The following is a 20,364-nucleotide window of genomic DNA, read 5'->3' on the forward strand; positions in this document are numbered from 1 at the left end:
TTCACTTCATTATTACGTTGTTGGTTTGTTTTGTTTATAGCTAGTTCATAATGATGGCTTAATAACTCACTGTGCCCCATTTGAGCTGTGATTACTGTCCCTGTGCCTGCTCTTAGCCTACAAAAAGTACACAAGCTCATTTGTTCTGGCCTACAATTACAGCACTAAAACAAACTATTTTGCAAGTACCATACTTTTTAATCCCCACATTTAAGATTTCCTGTGGCATGACTGCTGTGCAGTAACTTTTGTGATATGGAAAGTAATATCACTATGCCTCTGAACTTCACAATTTTTGTTTATGGAAGAGAAACCCAGAATCTAGTCTGACCTACACACACTTTGCTGCATAAGCCTTAGATATTTGCTGTCATGTTTCTGCACATCAAAATGTAAGTCATCAACATAAGTAGTGTCTATCCACAACCATGCTATGTGCTTACAGAAGAGCAGGGTAAAACAAATCTGATATGGTGATGGTGAGATGATTACTTAACAAACAGTTCTTTCTTGGGAGTTGTTTTCTAATCTCTGTCATTATTTAACAAGCACAGAAGTTCTGATGAAGTAAACAAACTGAATGGCTGTCTGATATGGAACAGCACTGATGTGTTCACAGGAGGTGGAGACTTTTTTCTTCACAGTTTAATTTCAAACAGTTTAATTTGCTTATATCAGGCAAGATGAGAGTTTCCTGAAATTCTGCTAGTATAACCTCCTGTTAAAAATTACCAATTATTTTATGTTTTTTGTTACTTTCTGGTAAAATAGCCTCACTAGATGGCTAGTTAGAAACTTCTGTTTGCCTCTTAAAAAACAAAACAAGCAAAAAAAAATTTACAAATCAACAATAGTGTAACAATCCAGAGTGCTTTGAGGTAAACCAAAGCAGTACTAATTAGGTTTTAAACATGGCTAAGAGAACACTGAGAACTTTCTTTGCAGATGGAAATCATAGATCACAGAACCATAGAATGGTTTGGGTTGGAAGGGACCTTTAAGATCATGTAGTTCCAACTCCCTGCTGTAGGCAGGGACACCTCCCTCTAGATCAGGTTGTTCAAAGCCCCATCCAGCCTGGGCTTGAATGCTTCCAGGGTGGGGGCATCCTCAACCTTACTGGATGACCTGGTCCAGTGTCCCACCACACTCGCAGTAACTAATTTCTTCCTAATATGTACTCTAAATGCACCCTTTTCTATTTTTAAGCTGTTTCCCCTCATCACGTTGCTCCATGTCCTTCTAAAATGTTCCTCCCAGCTTTTCTGGAGGAGCCCTTCAGGTACTGGAAGGCCACTATGCGGTCCCTCCGGAGCCTTCTCTAGGCTGAAAATTCCCAGTTCTCACAGCCTGCCCTCATAGGAGAGGTGCTCCAGCCCTCTGATCACCTTTGTGGCCCTCCTCTGGACCTCCTCCAACAGCTCCATGTCCTTGTGCTGCTGTTAAATCTGAGCAACCTCCACTTGCAGTCAGCTGCACTTTGGGATGTGAAGAGCAAGCTGCAGTGAGCTCCATGGCCTGTGGGAAGAAGGGCTATTTACCTCTCATAAAAAGAGAACACTCGTTACCTGGTGAAGACAAAGTCTGATGATACTCATGACAGCAATTTACTTGGTAGTGCATTCAGAGTTGTTTCTGATTTATGAAGTACCTGAAGAGAGATGCTGGTTCTCGTTAAAGAGCAGGACTCTTCACACCACTATGCTTCCCTGACCAGAAGCAGATCAGCTTTATTTTCACTTATTTTTTAATAAGCACCTTGTATCTCCGTTTTCCCAATAACATATATGTTGCAATATGTATCCAAGTATTTCTAATGGGGAAGCTTCTATAAAAACTTTATTTTGGAAAAAGGTGAAACTCCAGAAGGACCCCATTTTAGGATTTCAGTGAGGCTGCTGTGCTATGTCTTGTGTAACACTGGCAGAACAGGCTTACAGCCTCACAGCTGGCTATCTGGGCCACTAGGTTAAGAATTAATACAAAGGGGAAGGAAAATGTTCTTTTTTTCCATAACCATCCTAAGAACAAAGCAAGGCATTTGTTGGCCTTGCTCCTTGAAGGCAAGGGGCTGAGCAGAGGTATTTCATGACTGCTGTGACAGCCCAGTTAAGTATAAGCAATGTGCCACTGATACTGCATTAATACTTGCTGAAATTAATGCAAGTCAAAGTCAATACTCTATCAAGGTAATGAATAGTTCTTTCAGGTAACTGAACTTAGAACAATTGAGATTTAGAAATCTCTTCCCCAGCCTCAAACCAAAAGACAACCTTCTACGCGGCTTGTTTGGGTACGAAGTAAGCTCACCTCACAAAAAATCCAATAAATGACTTTATTAAATATATTCTTTTCCTCTAAAATATAAATATTCACTATACTCTTATAAATGTGGAGTAAGTCCGTATTTCATTTATCTATCCCATCCAAATATGAATCAGTCCAAAATCTGAAAATGAAGAAATAGCATCTGTAATTATCATTATTTTTTCTATAAATATATATAATAGGAACTTTCTTTGCAAACTGTTTAGTTATTCACTTATACTTCATATAGTACTGAGCACCTTAGATTACATATTGTGTAATTTCATTGTTGGTACTAATATAGGAATTTGAAATATTTACAATGCACGTACATGTTAAGTATAACATTCCAGTGATTTGTAAATGTTAAAGGAATAAGGAGATAGTGCAGTACATATGCTTTTAACCTATCCCACAAAATGCAAGTTCTCACTCTAACCTATGGAACTTTATAGGAGCCTACGTTCAAATTTTTAAGTTATGCTCTGAAACAGCAATGAAATACTTTGCAAACAATGTCCTGAATGACCTTTTAAAACCATCACACAACAATTTCCTTGACAATGTGATCCGAGTTCATATCCAAAACCCCAGCCTCCAGCATACCGACTGCTCGCAGCTTCTCAGAAGATGCTATCCCAGAAGCTTCCAAGCAAAGGAGAATCAAATAACTGCTGCAGAGGGATATGAGGATGGCAGCATTAGCAATGAGAGAAATGTGCATTTGGAAATTATAGATAAGTTATGCAACATAGCTCCTAACTTGTGACTTTACACAAGGTATTAATTTTTATGTGCACGTACCATGACAGTAAAAACAAAGTTCACAGATAGGTAAATCACTTTCAGACTTTTCAGTGGAGAGAGGCACTGGGAGCAGGGCTGCTGTTCCAAATGTCAATGTAGCTGTTGTTCTGAAGCAGCTGTCTTCACTATTTGCAAATTCAGCCTGTTGTCTTAATTTTTCAATTAGCTTTGATGGTTAAGATACCTATGGAATCCACCACAATCTAATTCCTACCCTGTGATAAGCACTATGACATTTAAATCCCAGGACTTAGCTTAAGAGCAACATGGAACCAAACTGTGTTTGGGTACGAAGTCTTCTTCTTTGCCAGCCAAGTGATGTTACACTGAAACTCATTGGCTTTCTGAAGAATAAGACAGATGTAATATGACAAGCAAAATTCTGCAACTTCTGATTACTTCCTACATAATTCCTGTCCTTCAAAGTGTGAATTAAGGGCAAAACTCTAAAAGCAAACAAAAAGCAACTCAACATGAAGCTGTTAGGTTAACAATTTAAGAACAATGTAAAAGCAGTTTATTCTGCTTCTATTCCCACCCAACTACGTGAAGCCAAATGAGTAGTTCCAGGACCTAGTTGAACACAGTCTCACAAAGAAAAGCAACTTTCCTGCAAAAGAAAGTCTTCCTCCTTGCAAATAAGCAAAATCAAGACCATACAACCAGACCTGGCAGAGCTAAGGGGTTGACAAAGTTGGAGGAGGAGGATGGGAAGCTCCTAGTATGACCTATCCTGGCTTCCTGCTGGAAAATTGAAGTGGGAACGTGCTGGAGGAGATCAGGTCACATGTCCCATTGGATTTGGATATCTCTTACCTGAGCCTGGGAACCCTGTTAGATGAAGCTCCAGGTCATTGGAATCATCTGGAAAGCCACCATGAAAGCACATCCCATGTGTCCATACAGAGGATGCTCCCCTCCTGCCTATGCCCTGCTGCCTTCCCTACAGGTAGCACTGATCAGATCCATCACTAGGAATGTACACAAGATGTCTCCATCATTTAACTTGAAAGGACCCCTCAGCAGGGACTGTGCAGCTGGTCACTGACCACCTCAGCTGTGGAGCACACTACTCACAGAGGCTCTCTGCATGCTCTGCTGGGTGTGCAGCAACATGTTCTGATGGCTTCTCACAAGAAATTCTGCAAGTGGTGTAAAGGTTAGAAGAACCAACATGTGACTTCTAGGCGTTGGGACAATCTTGTTTATAGAAATTCCACTCAAAGAACCGTGAGTTTGCATCACAGCCAATGCCCACTCCTTTCTGCTTAGCCCTTTACTTGTTCTGTATCAGCCAGCACACTGAAATAAGCACGATTTATGATTCTGAAATATTTACACATACGGTACTACACTCTTTTACTGTCTGCTAAGGGATTTTAAAATCCCACTATTTACATTGTTTTCCTTGTCATGCCACCTCTTCAGCTGATCATAATTTAGCCTTGAAAGGTTGACAGAAATGACCAAGGACTGGGATAGAACCCCAGTCTGGTGCAGGCTGCTTGCTGCTACAGGTTGCCAATGATGACTGTACTTCAGATGAGTGTGGTTGCTCCACTTTTCTTTGAAGAAACAGATGTGTGTATCCTATTTATGCCACCAAACCAAGTCTTGTAATCTTAGCCGACAGGAAGGAATGAATGATGAACACAATTGGTTTTGGACAGGAATGAAGGTCCAGTTGCTGAAATTAAAGGAAGAAATCAAGTTGAAAATAATTAGACTAGATTACAGCTCAAGCAACCAGTAATTTATGGAGCGTTTACTACATTAACTGCTGTCTGGTATTTTCAACAGACTTCTATTAATAACAACCCTTTATTACAACATACTGTTTTTTCTTTGCATGCAGCTGCAAATATTTTAGTCACTAAGGAAGTAAGAAGTGTGTTGAGAGCAGATGAGATCCATGTGCCCCTGGGCTTACATCCACCTGGGTAAGCAGCTAACATTGACTCCAATGCTGTAAGCCCTTTTCTAAGAGTTTCAAACCCTCCATATTTTCAGACTCTGTTTCTGACTAGGGATGGTGGTGTGACTGCTGTGTCCAGTACCTTCTCCTCATACTTTTCCCTGAGTATCTGCTCTTGGTCACTGCTGAAGCCAAAATCCTGTACCATGACCTGACTGTACATGGCTGCTCCAACAGGCTGAGAATAAGCACTTTACAGAATGTATATTATCAAAGGTGATATAAAGAATTGAGCAGCCAATAAGCTCTGGAACCACTAGAAGAATTGGCTAGAAAAAAACATTTGCAAATATAATTAATGGTATCTAAACTGTTTGTAGGAATAAACATTTTTAGGTTATGTGACAGCTAACTAAGGGTTAAGCAGACGGTTTGCACTACATCTGTAGTCCCCATTTTTTCCCACGATTAGATTTTGAAAAGTGTCTAAGCCATAGCTTGTCACATTAGATGAAGTACATATATGCATGCTGAAATTATTAACAACATCTCATTCTTCAGTTCTACCCACATATTGCTATTGGAACCACACTGGCCTACTCCTGTTAGTGCTGTTCCACCTCCACAGCCTTAGGGACCACCAAAGAGATGGTGATGTGCATCCCCCTGCTAAATGCACTACTTACAATTTCTCCATCTTTTCCTCCAAAGTCTAAATAAAGCATCCTTATCCCATCATCTGAGGACATTTTCAGTTTTTCATAGGGGTACTGTGCAATTGTCTTAGAGAAGGCACCGTCTTGTGGTTCAGTTGTAAGAGAGAATCCATGTTCATAATGGATGGTCAAACGGCACTCCTGGCTTTTGTATGTGCAAGCTGAACAAGGAAACAAAAAATTCAGACTGTAGCACCCTTAAAAGTAACAAATGCAATTTAGCTGCACAAATTTGCATTTTACATTCGATGTCAACAGTATCTTGTGGAAACTAAGCTGTTGTAGAACTGGGTTAATCATGTTCTAATGATATACCTGCAGATTTGGATAATCAACCGGAGCTGTTCTGCTGAGCATGGCCCAGGCAAGTTTTGTAGCTGTGGTCTACGTACAGGATTACAATTCTGCTTGGTAGTAACACAGCCAATGTCAGTTCTTGCATTTACTCACTGCATTCTTCCTGCAGCAGTGCACATCTATGTGCTGACCCAAAGCAGCTTTCTGAAGATGGCTCGAGATGGCATTTCTTCCTTGACAGTCAAAGCTATTCTTCTTGTGTGACAGAGCCAAACTCAATGAATGTGTCGCACAGTGCGTGACAAAATTAGAAGCTTGAAAGGCTATCCCTGCAGAATTCTGACAAACACAAAGACACTCTGGAGTCCTCATTAGTGTCATAGTAATTGAAAAAGGGCCCAGATAATTGTATATAATAGCAACTGCAGCAAAAGTCTGCATCCTTCCCTCAGCTCTGAAACATACCATGATCCAAATTAAAAAGGTTTGGGTGTTCACGTCCCAAATTCTCTTTCTTTCTCTCTTCCTGTGAACTCCTTTGATAACTAAGGCTTTTTACAGGCTTTTAAGGCCTGATCTGGTGGGTGGCAGCCCTGCTGGTGGTACTGGGGTTGGAACACAATGGATTTTGAGGTCCCTTCCAACCCAAGTCATTCTATGACTCTGTGATATGACTTATAAATCCTTGGGGCACACAAGGAAAAGGTGTAGCCTAAAAGCCCCAGAGCCATTCTGGGCTGGCAGCAGACAGACCACAAGGGGCATTATTCCAGAGTGTCTGCAGCTAACTAACTTTTATTTGTTAATTTTGCAAGTAGAGAAATGCAGAAACATGACACATGCTCAGGGAAGGAAATGACCAGTCACCACAATCTAGCTATTGATCTGGACTGTATTTCTTTTCACTCTTTTCAAGTGTGCAGAGTCGGGTGAATAAATAACCAGTTCATGCTTGTGAATCTGCCTGTCCCCCTCTGCCTCTTCCCTTTGCAGGAAGAGCTTCTGACAGGCTCTCAGAAGTCTCCTGACTCTCAAAATTAGTGCTCTTTTCTGTAGGTTTCTGGACAAACCTCTGGAAGTTGCTTTTCCATGACATAAACTCAACTGACTACAGACTTGTGTCCGAGACCATGTGAGGAAAACAAGACGAAATGTCAGAATGACAATGACTGTGTCCTTGTTTTGCAGTACTGACTGCAGGTATCATATCAGCTAGGGCTGGCAGGGAAACAAAGTAAGACGTGTGAAGAAGCAATGCTGTGTCTGCTACTCACATGTTGTGATTTCCGTGATGAGCTCTGCAGAATTGTGACAGCCCTGCACGATGCTCCTTGTCCACAGTGAGAGGTCTCTGCTTGTCTCCGTCCTGAACAGATGTGTTTCGATCCCCTGCCTCGTACCGGTACGGGTTGCAAAGGACAAATCCACCCCAGACTGCGGTGAGCCTTTTCCTGGACCAGAATGCACCAACCTGAAATTGGATGGGGATATACACTGGTGACTATAACACAATGTTATAAGCATTGAGCTGCTTCCACAGAAGCCATGGGACCATCACTACAGAGCACTGTAAATCACTCCCTGAGTAAAACTATTTTGTCCATCTCTAAATGCATGTTGTTGGGAGTATGAGGACTCAAATCTCTAAACATAAACTTGAAGTGACAGTTACTACTCAGAGGGTGAAGGTCCACAGAAGAGGGTACCGAGGCTGCCAGCCAGGCAGGTGATGGTGGGGATGCTGCAGAGGGCCAGGACTTCCTTACCAACTGTCCACAGCACTCCTCTGGATAAGCAAGTGAGAAAAATCACCTTCTGGTTGTGGTGATGGGTTTGGTGACAGATGGAAATGTTCACTCAGCCACAGCAGTTGGATACTGTCAAGCTGCTCTTGCCATAAAACTTAAACATATGCAGACAAACTCTACGATAAATGGATAAAGTAATGATTCCCATGAAGGCTGAAGTTCTGTAAAATATGCAGATGCCATGTGCTGCCTTGTGTATACTTTTCCCATAAGGTACCTGTAAAATGCAAAACGCTGCAGCTATTAAAATTTCTTTGCCTGGCACCAGCTGTTCTTCTCCTGTAATTTTGGAAGGTTTGTCCATCACAGCCAACACTGACTGCACAACATGTTTTTGGGAGAGAAAATCAACACCTCATAATATTTCATTCCTATCACAAACTATCCTTCATTTTTATTTTTTATTTTTCCTGCAGAAGCATGGGACTGTGAATAGAGAATCCACAGAACTGTGGCACTGATTCAGCAGAGAGAAATGAAATGGAGAAGCTCGCCTCACTGTGAGCTCCAGGCACAAAGCCTCAGAAGAGCCACAAAATGGGACCTGGGAAATTCTTCTGAAAACTTGATTTCTACCCCTGCTTGCTTTTCTGTAGGCAAACAATATATTTGTATGAGACTATAAAATACATACAGAACACGGCAGTAGAACATATGCTGAAGCATGGAACATTAGGCTTTATGCATTATCTACTGAATACTGTTTGCCTTCAAATTATTGTTTTGCATCTGGAAGGTTAGCTGGCATCATAAAGTAGCTGTTTTAATAGGAAAAAGAAAGGCAAAAAGGAAAGAAGAACAATAACTTCATTTTTTCAGTTACTGGAATACTAACCATAAGACATTTGAACGTTTCCCAAATTCCCAGGCAGTCCATACCCGGCATCTGCATTGTGCCCAGCAGGCATCCCCCCCCTTTCAGGTTCGCTCACATTCAGGAGTCAGTGAATTTCTGTGCATTCTGAGTCTCCTCCTCCATCACCCACCACCAGGAGGGCCGGGAGGCAAGGTGCAGTTTGTTGTTAGAGATAAAGCTCCTTTGTACAGGCTTCAAGAGCTGTGCTAAAAATTATTCTCTACTTCAGGTACTGACTGCATCACAGATGGTTCAAAGGTTTTATTTCCTTTCAAAAACACCCCAAATTCCCAGATCTTCATGCATTATCCATTGCACTCAGGCTTTTCAGCATATGAATAGAATGGAGAAGTACTTCACAAACCAAAGTATGTTGCCCACATCTGACACGAGCCGTTCTCTCGCAGCCTTCTCACTCACATTATCCCAAACTGCACAAACAGGCAGGGGAACGTTTGCTGGTATTTCTGCAGCACCACCAGCGTGGATGTACTCAGCTCCATGCAGGTGTCCCCGAGTGCTCCCACCCAGAGCTGCCAGAGGGCACAGGAGGTTGCTCGTGGTGTGGGCTGCTCACGCAGCATGCAGCAAAACGCAGCTCTCTGCACGCTCCAGGGAGCCAGCATGGCACCTGCTAATGTTCTCTAATTGTTCCCTTGTCTCTCTGGGCTCTGAGGACCTTTCTGGCATTACTCTTGGCAGGTGCGCAGTAGCGAGATGTGTGCAGTACAGCACGACGTGCTGAGGGAGACTCTGTGGGACCTACGCTGCACTGCAAGGCTATGAGAATTTCAAACATTTGCTGCCACACAGTGAAATCCAGCGGCCTCTTCAAAAGGACACTGAAACCAGGACTGACATTCACAGCAAGTGTTCAGCTGCTCACTGGAGACTGATCTCAGGAGGCTGTGCTACATGTGCACACACACCACTATAATCTGACCTTTCTTAGGTTGAAACCACTCCTTAACCCTTAACTTACTATTTGAAACCCGCTCTTGGGCAGCTGTTCCCTTTGGAAGCCTCTGCACATGCAGCAGTGCTTCTTTTGGGGTGGCTTTCTGGGCCGTGAGGACACATTGCTGGCTCATGTCCAGCTTCCCATCCCGTACTCTCAGATCCTTTTCAGCAGTAACAATGTTTGTAATGCTGGGATGTTTGTGTAAAAAGTTGGATTTACGTAGGTAAGTCACCCAGACTGTCCTGTGCTCATAATCACCACATGTTTGCAATCTATACTGGCATGAAGCATCAAACTGCTCTAATATTTTCTGGTTACAGAACTCAGCTTTGCACAATGGTTACTTGGGATACTTGATCTCTGATCAGAGTGCAACATGTGCTTATTTTTCTTATCTAATATGATACATAATGTAATTTGATTGCAGACATTTAAGACGGAAAGGCTTCAGCCCCCATTCCCATGCTGTAGGGAGGCACTGTTATTCCTTCTTCAGGCATAAGGAAACATGGAAACAGATTATGACTAAAAGGTCCTCGGAGTCAGGGCTATGAGCCAGCTGCTGTGCCTCCTGGTGCAGAGACTTAAAGGAACAATTTACATCTCCTCATCTCAGTTTATATTTATATTATTTAGCTATTATTTATATTCCACACAAAGCTGCCTAGAAAATATTTTTAGATATTAATAGCATCCGTAGGTTGAAGGCAAACTTATCAACAAACAGAAAGGGCATGTTGAAATTCTGCTTATTGAAATACTATAAGAAGACTGTAATCCTTCTATCATTTCTCAATTTTCTCTCCTCATTATATCTTGGGTAGATTAAGCATGACTCTGTGCAATATCTGGCACTGAAGTTTTCCAGTTTCAGCAGCTTTTCAAATATGCATTAGCTAAGCAAAAATGTTTTCCCAAGGAGTCATAAAAATCTGAAAGATGGGAGCAGCCAAGATTACAACATGTGGTCTGCAAACTTTCCAGGTGAAAAGTTCTCAATTGCACTGATCGATGCACAGAGGGGATGAAAAAACATGTCACAGGGAGGGTAATCAGCATGAGCAGGGCAGTCAATACTGACAGCAAACCATGTGTATTTTCTCAGTATAAGTACCTGGTGTGACAGCACATAAAATCAGAATCCTGCAGGGTTTTAATCAAAAGCATCCACAATAGTAGGTGTAATGATTTAGGGAAACTACCATCAGTTATTGCGGACCTTGAGGATTCAAGGATTCATTTGTATTTATCAGACTGCAACTCAGTTCTAGATGTCATCTTTGGTATTTCTGTTACCTTTTTACCTGTTTGTTAAATCACAGACAGGGGGCTGGATGCTGTGTGTGTGTCAACAGTTCTGGCACTGCCATCCATCCTTTCCAGCCCCAGTGCCAAGGACTGCACATTTTTTCTAGAGAGTCTAATGCAGTGCTTCACCTGCATACTGTATTTTTGCAGAACCTCTTCTGCCTTAAATATAGCCCATCCTATCATGTCTTCCACAGATCCAGAGAACATGCTGCCTTGGCCTCTGTGTTCCACCTGTGAATACCTGAAAACTATTGGAACGTTAAGGAAGTTTTCTTAAGTATTCCCTGTATTCAAGGGAGACCCCCAGCTCAAGAAGGACGTGGAGCTGTTGGAGCAAGTCCAGAGGAGGGCCATGATGATGATAAGAGGGCTGGAGAACCTCTCCTTATAAAGACAGGCCGCAGGAGCTGGGCTTGTTCAGCCTGGAGATGAGAAAGCTCTGTGGAGACCTCATTGCAGCCTTTTAATACTTGAAAAGTACTTATAAGAAAGTACTTATAAGAAAGAGGGGGGATTTACATTAGACACAACAAAGAAATTATTTACTATGAAAGCGGTGAGGCATGGGAACAGGCTGCCCAGAGAAGCTGTGGATGTCCCATCCCTGGAGATACCCAAGATGAGATTGGATGAAGATGCACATGATGATGTGTGAGCAGCTAGGGGAAGGGTGAGCTGGCTGGCAACCTCAAGCCAATCTGGGGCTTATTAAGAGAACAAACTGGCAAAGCAAGGCACAGGTGTTTCCTAGCAGTGACAAAACAGTAGGACAGGTATACGCGTGCAGAGCTCATTACACTGAAATTTTAAAGAGTTATAATGAGATTTGGGCAGCTCCACAGGTGTGTGGAGGTCAGAAGGCCATGGAGTTGTACCCCTAATCTCCTGACAGCAAAGAGCATTTTGCTCCTGGTAGGAGGATGATCCACCAGAGTAAACTGACTTTGCTGAATTGCCTTTTACTGCAAGCTAAAATTTAGAAATTAGCGATTGCCCCACACCTGAGACACGCTGAAGGACATGCTCAGGCTGTTATCAGCAGCCATCTGGGTCCAGCCAGCAGGAGGGGCTGGAGGTCAGGACATGGCAATCATGGTGTCCCTGCACTGTGCTGACCACAGGTAGGATCTTCTGCCACTTGAATGAAGAGGACTCAGATCTGATGGCAGATGACACCCTGAAGCAACAGGGAGGAGCTGCACCATGTTCTGCTGGCGGTTTTCCATGAAAAGCAGCAAAGCTTGTTTTGGGGCAGAAGGAATGTGGTCAGATAACTTACAGTCTTTAAAACAGGATTGAGAACTCATAGAGAAACAGGTTCAGCTGAACATCCCCCATCCTCTGTGTGGCCCACAGTGAGCAGCAACAATGTACCACTGAAGAACCACTCCCAGGGAATTCCCAGTGTTTCTTCCCCTCATGCAAGATTCATGATCCATATTATGATTCTCCAGCAGTTTGAAAAAAGAGCAGAGAATTATGCAGAAATATTCCTATTTACAAACTCAGTTCCATCCACCTCTCACTGATGCTGTCCAGAACCCCCTGCTGGGCCAAACACACATTGGCAAGGCAGGATGTTGCAACAGGAGGAGCAATAAATTACTGCTGGCATTGGTACATTCTCACAGAGGTGTAATTACCATGTGGTAACACAACACCACGTGCCATTCAACACCACATCAAAGTCCACTGACACACCCAGACACAATCTCCTGCTCCAACACCTTACCTAGTTTTCAGCGTCAATGGGAACTGACAGATTTCACTGGAATGGCAACATTCAATGCCACCAGGCACAGCAGGATGCAAACTGCAAAGCATCGGGCTCTCACCTCATTTTAAGGTAAAAGAGGGTAAATCACGACTTGGCTTCCCGTAAGTTTGAAAGAGCCATCATGGGTAGGTTGGTCAGGACAAAATAACCATTAATTTACCAAATGCAACTTTAAAAAAAAAAAAAACAAAACAGTGGTTTAATAGTACAGTCTCAGCTCATTTAGGGAGGGAATGAAGAGATTGAGAACAAAAATTAACTAATGAGAATGCAGTAGAAGACCCACTGCTTTTGGCAATGTGCTATCAGCTCTTCTGAAAGAAAATTCATTGAACATAGTATAATAGTGGCCTGTAGCAAAGCCAAAACAATGCAGCAGCAGCTCTTTCTCAAGCTCTTTGACCACACTGGCAGAGAAATGTGATTAAGATTCACATCAAGAAGCACAGACAGTTTCCACTGTATAAAGACAACCATGGGAAAACTCCATCCGAATTAGTGTTGATGGATAGATCCAAAATATTGCAGATGGTTATTTCCAACCTCGGTTCAAGAATGTGTCTTTCAAGTTCACCATTTTAAACTAAAAAAGCCAAGACTTCCTAGAGCTAGAACACATACACACTGAAGTTATCTCTATCATACATGCAAGACCCCAGGAGCCCCAGATCATGGACACAGTACTTCCACATCAGCATGTTCAAACCAAGGCAACAATTTCCCATTTGTCAGTCTGGAGAAGTAGCTGGAAATGTGAATGCTTCTGCAGGTTCCTCAGGTCTGCATGCTGAGATAGGAATCTCAGGAGATCAAACTCTCAACTATTTCAGTACTTCCAACCTCAGCCAAACGACTGCATTCATTACCTTTCCAGTGCGATTCTAGCAATCAGCTTTGGCCAGAGCTTGAAGTGGAGGAGAAACAAGGAGGAACAATTAGGCTGAGCACATTCTCCCATTCAAGAAGAATCTCATTTCCAAGCTGTGGCATTTTAGATGTGATCTATAAATGTACGTACAATCGCTATACCTGATCTTGGCTGATCAACCATTTCCAATGCTTTTGTAGATGTAATCAAAAAGCACAGGTACCTGGTGGCTAGGAGGGGGTAGGTGTGCAGAGGGCTGAACCAAGCCTCCTTCATGCGTGGCATGCTCTCGTATATTAAGAGGTCCTTTTCTGTCAAGACCACTAACACTGGCTTCCAATGCTTCTCGTTGTCTCCCGGCACCTGAAAAAGAGGAACATTTCAATGAAATGAGACCAAGCTACTATGGTGCAAAGCCTGACAATATGAACATCACGAGCTCTGGACAAGATAGTGAGCAAGTTTTTCTTATTTGGCATTTTGACGTCTCTAACATGAACTCACAGCCAGATGCAGCAGAAATGGGAGTAAAGCACAATGAAATCTGCTGCTCTCATTGATAATACCATTCCAAATCTCCTTCAGCCTTCACTCATTACAGGCTGCTCCATAAAGGCAGTAATAGAAGAACACAGACTGGCTGTTGTTAGCTGTGGTATGCATGAAAGGACCTTAAATGTGTATTTATAAGGAACACCATACATAATGCTGCCACATTAGCCTGAGTGCTAGACACTACTGATGTTGTTTCCGGGTTCAAAACTACTAAAAACCTACATCATCATTATTATTTAACAATGTCAGGTAGTAAAAAAATACTGCTTTGAGAGCAGATGGGTTTGCTTCTTTCCTCTGCAGTTCACATTTTCATTACTTTAATTCCCCATAGTTTTACAGATGTCAGTTTATAGCATAGGGTTGATCTGAAGCATTGACTCAGAGATGGATTTGCATTCACATTTCAAACCCATCTGTAGACAATGTCTAGTAATTGGGACATCAAAGCTCTTTACCAGCTGCAGAATCCAGATGTGGAATTCTGTTTTGCAGCTCAGGCATGTTGTTGTCCACATGGCCACACACTATGAGGATTCTGGTTTTAACTTAGTTTAATCTGGTGTCTTAAAATAGATGGGAACACAAAAGGGTCTTGACTTTCACAAATGAATCACTTTCTTTTTTAGTTCACATGCAAGAAAAGACATCACATTACATAGAAACAAGCTCACAATCTAAAACCCAAAATCTAAAACCCAAACACTTTGGCTGTTTTTTTTGTTTTTTAAACAAATTATGAGACTTTCCAGAGAATCTGGTTGTCTATGTGACTCCTCCGTTAAAACTTTGTCCAGCAAAGAGAAGCAGCTGTCTAACATGTGTTTCATTCTTCATGCCAACCTATTTGGCACAGATTTGTGTCACTGGGCACATCATTTGCTAGAGAAAAAAAAATCATCTTTTTTACATAAGAGATAAATCAAAGATTGTCCAAGCTGGGAATGACACACCAGGAATGGTGATTCAGATCCACAAGTATCATGTGCTTTAAGTGATAGCCTCAGACTGAGAAGCACATTTGAAACATTCTTATTTTACATGAAGACAGATTCCAATGCATTTCTGAACTTTTAGAGGATCTCAAGCCAGCTGTAGGAAAGCTTCACACAAGAAAAAAACAACATCCAAGTCAGATATTAAGCTTAAGCCAAAGACTCTTGGCTTAAATCATTTTAAAAAGTAAAGTAAGAGGACAGAGTATGGGGCGTTACTTCTTTTTTTTCTCTGTCTTTTTTTTTAGTTCTGTGACCACAAACAATCCAAAGACTTTGGGAAGCTGCTCACAGCTTTCCCACAGAACTATTCCACCTGTGCAGTATTTTCAAACACAAGTTCTGTGATTAAGTGGCTGGTCAGCCAACTGAGAGTCCAGAATGGCTGGGAAACACTGCTCCCAGTAAACCAACCACAAGAAAGGGAATACAACTCATTTTGCCAGCTGTTCACACAACTGTTTGCTGGACACCTGTAAATATCAGGAGCCAGATATTATAGCTGAGAAATGAGTGGATGATGCATTTACAACCTGCACAGTGAAACCCACAGCTTGGCTTTTGTCCTTCTCAAAGACATGGTGACTATGGAGAAGTTCCTCTGCCTTAAGGAATTGAAGGCTTTTCCTCAGCTCTGCCTGAAGTGAACTGATCCAACCTCTCCTTGTAGGATGCATCCCTTATTTATAAAGCATACACAGGAATCTCTGAATGGCTTGGGTTGGAAGGGACCTTAAACCTCATCCAGCTCAAACCCTCTGCTGCCGTCCACCAGCTCAGGCTACCCAGGGCCCCATCCACCCTGGCCCTGAACATCTTCAGGGATGGGGCACCCTCAGCTTCTATGGGCAGCTGTGCCAGTGCCTCAACATCCTCTGAGTAAAGAATTTCCTCCTAATACCCAATCTAAATCTCCACTCTTTTAATTTAAAACCACTGTCCTTGTTTTATCACTATCTGCCCATGTAAAAGGTTTGTCTCCTTCCCTACAAGCCCCCTTCAAGTACCCAAAGGCTGCAATGAGGTTTTCCTGGAGCATTCTCTTCTCCAAGCAGAACAAGACTCAACTCCTTCAGCCTTCCTTTGTAGAGGAGGTGCTCCAGCCCTCTGAATACTTTCACAGCCCTCCAAAGGGAACGAGTCTCAGGGAGAGAGGAGAACAATGTTTGCCCACGTCCTTCAAGGAGCACTACCCAGGAGAAGAGCCCTGTGATGCACACACTTTCAATCACATTTTTATAAACCCTGCTGGGACTATAGCTGCCTCATTCATAAGGAAAGCTGGTGTAAGCAATACTGCTGCCTGAAGCAGTACCTGAAGAAGGATTTGTGCATCTGAAAGCGTGTCTGTTTTTTCCAAGTGTAACAGCTGATCTAATAAAAGATATTGCCTTTCCCTAAAACCTTGAATTGCATTACTGTTCACTGATTTCAGACGGGTTTGCATCAGGCTCTAACAGCTGATGCCGTGTTGTTTGTCAGGCAGCAGGCACTTCTGTAAGGTGTCAAAAAGAACATTTTGTCCTGCAGATGGTAACAGCAAATTTTACAAAGGAAGAACAAAGTCTGCAAATACAGCATTAGCCTACAGGGCACATTTAGAACAAATCAGCATGGGAAATTAATCCAGATCAAGCAACAGGGTCATACCAACCATGAATAAAACAATAAATTTCAAAACAAGAGGAGAAAGCATGCTGCTTATTGACAGCTAAGAGAAAGATCTGTTCCAATAGTAAGGATATAAAATCTGACATGATTAACATGAACTGGTTCTCTAAGAGTATATTTAAGTATCACGTGAGACACATTTTAGAGGCACCCTTTTAGATGATGGTTAGGGCTGGCAAAACTTGGCAGAATTCTGTCATTTGTAGTAAAATTCTTAGAATCACAGAATCACAGAATATCCTAAGTTGGAATTTCATAAGGATAAGGAACATTGAGTCCAAATCCTGGCTCCACAAAGGATCACCCAAAAATCAGACCCTATGTCTGAAAACATCGTCCAGAACTCAAAAGCTCCCTGAACTCCAGCAGCTCAGGGCTGAGCCCACTGCCCTGGGCAGCCCATTTCAAGTCTACCTCCCCCCGGTGCAGACCCTTTCCCTAACCCCCATCTGACCCTCCTCTGACACAGCTCCATGCTGCTTCCTTGGGCCCTGTTGCTGCCCTTCCACTCTCTGTGAACAGCTGCAGGCCACCATGCAGACTCCCCTCAGCCTCCTCTTCTCAGGGTGGAACAAGCCAAGTGATTTTATCCACTCTTCATAAGTCTTCCCCTCTAGACTCTCTGCCATCTTTGTAGACTTCCTTTTATGTTCTTTCTGTACTGCAGTGACCAAAACTGCACACAGCACTCCATATGAGGCTGCACAAGTGTAGTGTAGAATGGGACAATCTCTTCCCCTGACCAGCTAACAGCACTGGGCCCAATGCATCCTAGCTCCCAATTGATCGTGTGTGATGCAAAGCACGTTTATCTGTGTTGCAGACCAACAGAATGACCATCTGCCCTAAGAAAAAATCCAAACTCAAAACTTTTCCATAGTCAGAATGTTAGATCCAATCCTGATGGAATAGAGGGGAAAAAAAATCAGTACTCCTCAAATCTGCCACCACGACAAAATGCTTCAGCACATTTTTCACTGGTCTTCTGGATACTGTTATGATAGCAACAGGTACCATACAGTGCCTCTCTCCATGGCCAGTTCAACTCAGCTCAGGTGAGTCTGGTATCATACCAGAGGAGATCCACCTTTACTTAGGTTAGATATTAGGAGGAAGTTTTTCACACAGAGGGTGGTGACACACTGGAACAGTTTGCCCAAGGAGGCTGTGGATGCCCCATCCCTGGAGGCATTCAAGGCCAGCCTGGATGTGGCTCTGGGCAGCCTGGTCTGGTGGTTGGCGACACATAGCAGGGGGGCTGAAACTAGATGATCACTGTGGTCCTTTTCAACCCATGTCATTCTGTGATTCTATGATTCTATGATTAGATATTCTATGATATGCCACAGGCTTCCAGTGCAAAGCCAGTGTAAATGATCTGTTTCCAACAGGCAGCTCACTGGAGATATGTCCTTTTAGAAAAAGTTCAGACCTTAGCATTTTCATCCACCAGGTCTCCCTTTTGTAAGGATTTCCTTTGAATTTCAGTTTCTCATCTTCTTCAGGCTGTCAGGAATGGATGAAAGAATGCCTTTAATCTATGAGACTTGCAGAAAATCACATTAGAGGCCTTAGTCTTTTCTGGGAAGCTGTTTTACATTTTCATTAACTCAAAAGGGACATTTCAATCACATTCTTTATTTAATAAACAAATTATGTTTGCCAGCAGACTCCACTGCAGCAGGTACTCAGAGAACTGCAAGGTAGCAAGTTCACACTTAGTGTTTTAATACCCTTTCCCCTCCCCTGCATCCTTCAAATCCAGAAGTTAAAACACCCCTGCACATACTTTATGGGAAGAGCAATCCAGAAAGAATTTTCTGAAACATTTTTCTTGCCGTTTTCCAGTCTCCCTTCACTTAAAATCTCTCAGTGCTGTCAAAGTCAGCTTTGACACAGGCTAGGATAAGTTCTGCTACGTATTTCTTGCAATTTCATTGTCTTTTGATGAAGGACTACATTCATGTTCAAAATAAATTTCATTCTCTTACAGAAACCTACTTGTCAGTTCTTGAAAATAACAGCTGGGACTGCGAAGTATTTTTCCAAGATGAACAGCAGCAAGGCAAAAATACAACATGCCAACAGCAGCATATGCAACAACACTTATACTTCTGCAAGCTCATTTGATGGCAGGCAATTTTCAATGCAAGAGTGAGTGTAAGTGACAGCCATAGGCAGGGGATATCAACACCTCCCACACCACAGGCACAGTTAAGATATGTGCTTAGTAGTTTTAAACAGGAAATCATAGGATCACAGAATCACAGGATCATAGATGGCTTAAGATCCAACCTCTTATCTCTCCAATTTAGAGATAAAGATGTGGTGGGGGACCATGTCAAAGTCCTTGCAGAAATCCAGGTGGATGACATCAGTTGTCTTCCCTTTTCTCACTGACGCCATCACTCCAACACAGAAGATCACCAGATCGGTCAGGCATGACATTCCCTTGGTGAAGCCATGCTGGCTGCCTTCAATCACCCACTCATCCTTCACGTACCTTAACATATCTTCCAGGAGGATTTGATCTTTCCAGGCACAGTGGTGACTCATTGGCCTGTAGTTCCCTGGGTCCTCTTTCCTCCCTTTCTTGTAAATGATGTTTTCCTTTTTCCAGTCCCCAGGGACTTCACCTGACAGCCAGAACTTTTCAAATATAATGGATAGTGGCTTGGTAAGCACATTATCCAGCTCTCTGGGATACATGTCATCCAGCTCCATGGACTTGTACACATTAACTCTCACGAGGTGGTCTTGGATTTGCTCCACCCTTATACTGGCAGGGAGTTTGCTCCTCTACTTCCTACCTAGAAGTTCAGGTTCAGGGATGTGAGGCTCAGGGATGTGAACATCCTGGAAATAGTATGAATGTTGGTGTTTTTTTTTTAAAAAAAAAAAAGAAAAAAGGAAGAAAGCTAATGAAAATACAACTGGTTTTGTTCTTTTCTCTCTCTGACCTCAGTGACTACTCAAATGTGTGTTTCTCTGTTATCAGATTTGGATTACTGTTACTGCACACAAAGAAAATCCCACAAAGGGCACAACATCGCATCCTTTGAGCACTGGGCAGCTACTGAGTGATGTATATGTTTGGCTCTGATGCTGTGTGAACAGACAGAGAAGCAGGAGGATCACACTGATCCCAACCCTCTCCCCAGTGTGACCTGGAGTACATCTACAACTACAGCTATGGGCACTGATGAAAATGAAAACGGTACCCACTCATGAGACAGATTTATTCAAGATTGAACTTCTTCTAGATGTCCTTTAAAATGACAAGACACAAGCCAACTTTAGTCAAAACTAACACAGCCAACCACAAGAGCACAATGATAGCTACAAGTTCCAACTGTAGACTAAATTCAATTTCCAAACAGCTCTAGCTTGTATCTAGAATCATAGAATGGTTTGGGTTGGAAGGGACCTCAAAGCCCATCCAATTCCAACTTACCAGATCAGACCAGATCATGCCCAGGGTCCCATCCAACCTGGCCTTAAATGCCTCCAGGGATGGGGT

General features: G+C 42.6%; 1 protein-coding gene across 2 annotated transcripts in view; it reads right to left on the reverse strand.

Moving 5' to 3' along the window:
* Positions 1 to 2,321: 2,321 nt before the first annotated feature.
* Positions 2,322 to 20,364, reverse strand: part of SNTB1 (syntrophin beta 1) — a 107,194-nt gene continuing 89,151 nt past the window's right edge. Inside the window, exons 4-8 of one of the 2 annotated variants that reach the window (XR_016465304.1) lie at positions 13,847 to 13,986; positions 7,317 to 7,513; positions 5,716 to 5,906; positions 2,914 to 4,801; positions 2,322 to 2,449 (exon numbers count right to left, since the gene is read on the reverse strand). Coding sequence is in view for 1 of the 2 variants with exons in the window: in XM_031591175.2 (XP_031447035.2) it covers positions 4,709 to 4,801; positions 5,716 to 5,906; positions 7,317 to 7,513; positions 13,847 to 13,986 (621 nt within the window). In the remaining variant the exon portion in view is untranslated. Of the gene's footprint in view, positions 4,802 to 5,715; positions 5,907 to 7,316; positions 7,514 to 13,846; positions 13,987 to 20,364 lie in introns of both variants that reach the window. The other variant, XM_031591175.2, reaches the window with a different exon arrangement.

Source organism: Phasianus colchicus, chromosome 3 (genome assembly GCF_987193195.1).
Source record: "Phasianus colchicus chromosome 3, bPhaCol1.hap1.1, whole genome shotgun sequence".
NCBI classification, from domain to species: Eukaryota; Metazoa; Chordata; class Aves; order Galliformes; family Phasianidae; genus Phasianus; species Phasianus colchicus.